The sequence below is a fragment of the Chenopodium album genome, chromosome 10 (genome assembly GCF_948465745.1).
Source record: "Chenopodium album chromosome 10, dcCheAlbu1.1, whole genome shotgun sequence".
Taxonomy (NCBI): domain Eukaryota; kingdom Viridiplantae; phylum Streptophyta; class Magnoliopsida; order Caryophyllales; family Amaranthaceae; genus Chenopodium; species Chenopodium album.
The window spans coordinates 57,326,294-57,331,443 of NC_137843.1; the positions used below are offsets into that span (position 1 = coordinate 57,326,294).

Sequence of the window (5,150 nt, forward strand, 5' to 3'; positions counted from 1 at the left end):
AACCGTGTCATATTACACGGCCTCTATCTCTCTTCTCTAATATATAGTCTATCTTGTGAATTGAACACTACAACTTTCACAAATTTCTGTTTTTTAGCAAGTTTTTAATTTCTTTGTTTGGTCCCCTTTAATTTTTTTTGGTGGATCTATATTCTTCACAAAAATTAAATAAAATCTTCCAATTCCACTTTGCCAGATTCTTTATTATGAATGGTTGTACTTTAAATTCATAAAAAATAAATAAAATATAATTAACTAAATAAATAAATAAGGTTGATTTGTTCTGGTTCATCTTGTTTTGGGAAAGAGAACTTCTGACCCTCAGACGCCTCATCCACTGTGGCATCCTTATCCCTCCATATCACTCTATTTTCTTCATTTTCCTCTCTCATTAATTTCTCAATTACAAATTACTTCTATTTTTATCCCTATTTATTTCCCCCCATTTTTCTTCATTTTTTTTTTCTTTCTCTAGCTTTCTTTCTCTCAAATTGGGGGGGAAAAGTTCTTGGGTTTTCATTTCTGGGTTTCAAGCCAATATCTTGAATCCCATGTAAAAAAACCCCCAAATTTTCTAATTTGGGGGAGATTAATTGGTTAAAGTTGTAATCTTTTGTGCAAATAAGTTTCTGGGTTTTGCTCAATTTGTTCATATTTGGGGTTGAAATGGGATTAACTGAAGTATTTCCAATTGGAGGAGGAGTTTTTATTGAAATTATGCTAATTATTACTCCAATTTGGACTGCCTTTGTTCTTGGTCTTGTAATTGGATGGACATGGCGGCCAAAGTGGTGGGAGAATTTGGATAAGAACTTGTTTGATTCATTCCTATCAAAAATTGCGGATTTTCCAGCTCCTTCTTATTCCCCTATTCAGAACTTCACTCCTTTTAACTTCAACTTTTCAAGCTTAAAAGGGCAATCAGCTGGAAATCAAATTATTAGTGCAAATAATGAAACATTATCATTGCAACCCAGATTTGATGCCTCCAGTAGTAGCAGGTAATTTCAATCTCTGGGATTTTTTTGTTCATAATTTTGCTCCATTTTATTTGGAATTTGTGTATGATTTATGAGTTTTTGTAGCCTAAACTTCATTTTATAGTTGCATGATCTTGTTTGAAGTTGTGCATGTTATATGTGTAAGAACTAAGAAATTCATATGTTGAGTATCTTTGTTGAGTACGTTAAGTTGTGTTATTGGGTATTATAATATATATTGGATTTTTGGAAGTGAATAATAAAGATGGGATTTTGGTTGTTGTTGTGTAGTTCATCAAAGCTTAAGAAAGGTGAAGAGAATGGTGCTGTGAACGAAGGTGATATGGTACATCTTTTTAAGCTTGTTGAGGAGAAAGATGGTGGTCCTTCTTGGATACCAATGATGGACCGTTCAACCCCAACCATGAGATATCGAGCTTGGCGGCGAGACCCTGTGGTAATTCACCTTATAATCTAAGGATTTCTTGCTTGATAGTAGCTTAATTACAATGATTAATGACATATGAAGTTAATTGTTTAATTTGTTGGCCGCCTTTAAGAAGATCATTGTTTGATTGTGTTAGCTTTGTAATTATTTGGAATGGTTAATTATGAGCTACTTATGCATGTGAAGTTGAAGCCATTACAAAAAATGTGAAGTAAATTAAGTGCATGTGATTTTGAAGCCATAACATAAATTCATAGGAAATTACTAGCGTATGTGATGGTTGGAGACTTGGAGTTTCTAAATTTGAATATAGACTTATTGTGAAATTTGTGTGTATGCTTTTGCTAGACCGGTCCTCCTCAATATCGTAGTAGTACAATCTTTGAGGATGCTACGCCTGAGATGGTGAGAGACTTCTTTTGGGATGATGACTTTCGACCTAAGTGGGACACCATGCTCATAGATTCTAAAATTCTTGAAGAGTCTCAAAGCACAGGAACCATGATTGTACAATGGGTTCGCAAGGTAAGAAAGTTTTTCTATGAATCGTTGTGGTGGAATGGCGGATTGATTTATCTGTTGCATGTGATTGACTTTTGTTGTTTGTGTGTGCAGTTCCCGTTCTTCTGCAGTGACCGAGAGTACATAATTGGCCGTAGGATATGGGAGTCTGGAAGAACATATTATTGTGTGACAAAGGTACATATTACTACTTGGTAATTGGTATAATGTTTATCAATAATATTATCTCCATCTCTACAATTAGAGATGTTGAGCTCTCCCTCCCAAATCAACGTTGACAATCTTGGCAATACATCAGTTCCTTTATACAAGGTTCCATCCTTGGAAATGAAAGTTAAATAATAGAGGTTTTCAATTGATCCTAATTCATTGTATAAAGATCAAATGTTATCTCACAATAAATTACAACAACAAACAATTTAATGAGTCGTGCTCATTTAGTTGATCATAGTCCAAAAGCCAAAGAACAGTACGTTATTGTGATTAATCCCTCTTGCTCTCATTTCCCTTTCCTTCTTGGAAGGAGACTAATAAAATGGAAGTAGAAAAAGGACAATGTGGGCTGCCTTTGTTGAGCTCATTAAGTCTAAAAGTGGCATTTAATAAAGTGGAAAAGGACTTTGCATCATTGTGATTAAACCTCTTGCTATTGAAGTGCATTTCTTTTTCTATACAAGTTACACAAACACCTTTTTCATATTGTAATTTACTTTGTATTTTCACATGCTCAACATTTGAAGCTCTATACTAATCTTTTTTGTTTTCATTTTTCTCATCAGGGAGTACCCAATTCTGTACCACGAAAAGACAAGCCAAGACGCGTGGATCTGTATTATTCAAGTTGGTGTATTCGCCCAGGTAGGTTTCATGGTTTCTATTTACAATTTTCAACTGAGTAGTGATTATGAGTTACAGACTTACAGCCATTTAATTCAGTCCTAAATACAACTATGACTAAATGCCAATTTTAGTACATACTCCGTATATTAGACTAGTAGAAAAGATGGAACCTTTATTACAACTCTGTATCTTGTATTTTGTACTATCTGCTTTATTTTTTTGTGAATGATAAGGGTCCTGATTGTCTTTATGAAATTGTTAAAACAGTGGAATCTAGTAAAGGAACTGGACAGATGACAGCGTGTGAAGTGCTTCTGTTTCATCACGAAGACATGGGCATTCCATGGGAGATAGCTAAACTTGGTGTACGACAAGGGATGTGGGGAGCAGTTAAGAAGATCGACCCTGGTCTACGAGTTTACCAGAAAGCAAGAGCTGCTGGTGGGCCCCGCTCGTCCTCCGCCTCCATGGCCCAAATCACCACCAAAGTAAACCCAAATTATTTGAATTCTTTGTTGAGTGGTGATGATCAGTCAGTGACGACTGAAGTAGCTCCTCCTGAGGAGAAACAACAAGGAGGGATGAACGTGCCAAAACTCCTCATTTTTAGCGGGGCAGTTGCTCTTGCATGCAGTCTTGACCGAGGGCTTCTAACAAAGGCAGTTATCTTTGGTGTTGCACGAAAACTCGGAAGAATAGGAGGTAAATTATAACCGGAGGTGCTCTAATTATAATGAGGTAGTATTGACATTCCTGCATCACGTGATTGAATTATTCCTGTGCAGGAAGACAATCCCAAACACCCACCCCCCCAATAATTGAAAAATATAAAAGAAAAATCAAAATCCAGGAACAAAAGCTTCGTAAGGCGATATCCTGGGGAGTTTTGCATGTTGTAGACAGTGGCATGAAGCTACTTAAGCTGTACTTGAAGAAATTAGTAGATGATAAATTTGTATATCAGCAGAAACTTGGTTCTCTTTTTTCTTCAATTTATTGCTGCTTTGCTGCTAGCTGAGTAGGCCCATTTCTTATTAATACGATCTTGCTAAACAAATATTCATTCTGTCCATATATTATCAAATTTTTTTTGTTCTGTGTCAATTAATTTATTTTGTTCTGTATCAATTTGATTTTCTCTGAATTCTGTTTGTTCTGATACTGATTGGTAAATTTGTCTCTGGTGTACTTGGCTGTTATACCTTTGGATTTATTAGCAATTTACCACTTTTGTTTGTTTGATACCACATAAATTTTAGGGAGAGATTGGATTGAGATTGAGACTGAGATTGATGGATTAGCTATGATTTTAGCCTCTGGAAAAGTCCTACATAGTAACACAGTATTATCTGAATGTAGGGTTATTAACAACTCAACATATGCAAGTGTTACTATAGTATGTATCAACTAAGATGTTGTTCTCTTTACCTTAAGAAAAAATCATCTTAACCTGTGAAAGTCGGTTAGATAGTTGATTACTATTGATGTTTTAGTCTTTTGTTATCTTGTCAAGATTTTTTCTTCTGAAAATGTTTCCTATTTAGTTACGGAATCACATATGCCATCCGAAAAAGAGTTTTCTGTATCGTCTGGAGAAAGCTTTGTCAAGATTGCATGTTTTTGTTTATGAAAATTTGGGGTACTTCTGGGAAATAGGTAGTGTGTTGTAATTAGGCTCTTAACTACCAGAACAATGTCACACGAAATATATGAAGATTTAGGTTAATATCTCTTAATTGAGTAAATATGCACTTTCTTAAGCTTGATAAATACGCTGTAAGCTGTTGCAGCTGGTGATGACTAGAGGTGTCAAAAGCACACTTGATCCAATTCAAAACCGACCCGAAAAATATTTGATTCAGATTTGAACTCGCGTGTACATAGTAATTTAGTATGACTCAACTTTAAAATTGACCCGATCCGATTATTCGAATTGACACCTCTAATCCGGACCGGTGTGAACCCAGACTATTCTTTTGACGATGACCTCCACACTTGATCAACTACGCAGTAAGATCTTTGTATAAAAAAAAAAAAAACAAAAAAAAAACTACGCAGTAAGATAGAGACAGCATTTAATTAGTGGTAATTTGGTAAAGGTATATTATAAGTATTTAGTTACATACAACTGTAACTCAGTTTCACATTAAGAAGTGCTGTAGTTGCGCCTGCATACCTTGGGCCTAATCCATTAAGGATCCACTCGCCATGTTTCGTGCTGAAATTTTCATAAGTACAGTCCCGAAATGACTCAAGTTCGATTCATGGCTTGTGTACTGTGTAATGTCGTGCATGTGTGTCTGAACTTAACTTTACTTATTTAATTTAGCATGCTTGGTAGATCTTATCATGCTTCTTAC

The 5,150-nt window shown here is 35.3% G+C and overlaps 1 protein-coding gene across 1 annotated transcript; it reads left to right on the top strand.

The window, feature by feature from the left end:
• Window positions 1-302: 302 nt before the first annotated feature.
• On the top strand, window positions 303-3,862 carry LOC145562659 (uncharacterized). Its single transcript, XM_081623013.1, has 6 exons — window positions 303-1,001; window positions 1,272-1,437; window positions 1,777-1,953; window positions 2,044-2,127; window positions 2,730-2,808; window positions 3,058-3,862. Exons 1-6 carry the CDS (start codon window positions 667-669, stop codon window positions 3,501-3,503), a joined length of 1,287 nt encoding a protein of 428 aa, XP_081479139.1. The 5' UTR covers window positions 303-666; the 3' UTR covers window positions 3,504-3,862.
• Window positions 3,863-5,150: the final 1,288 nt, after the last annotated feature.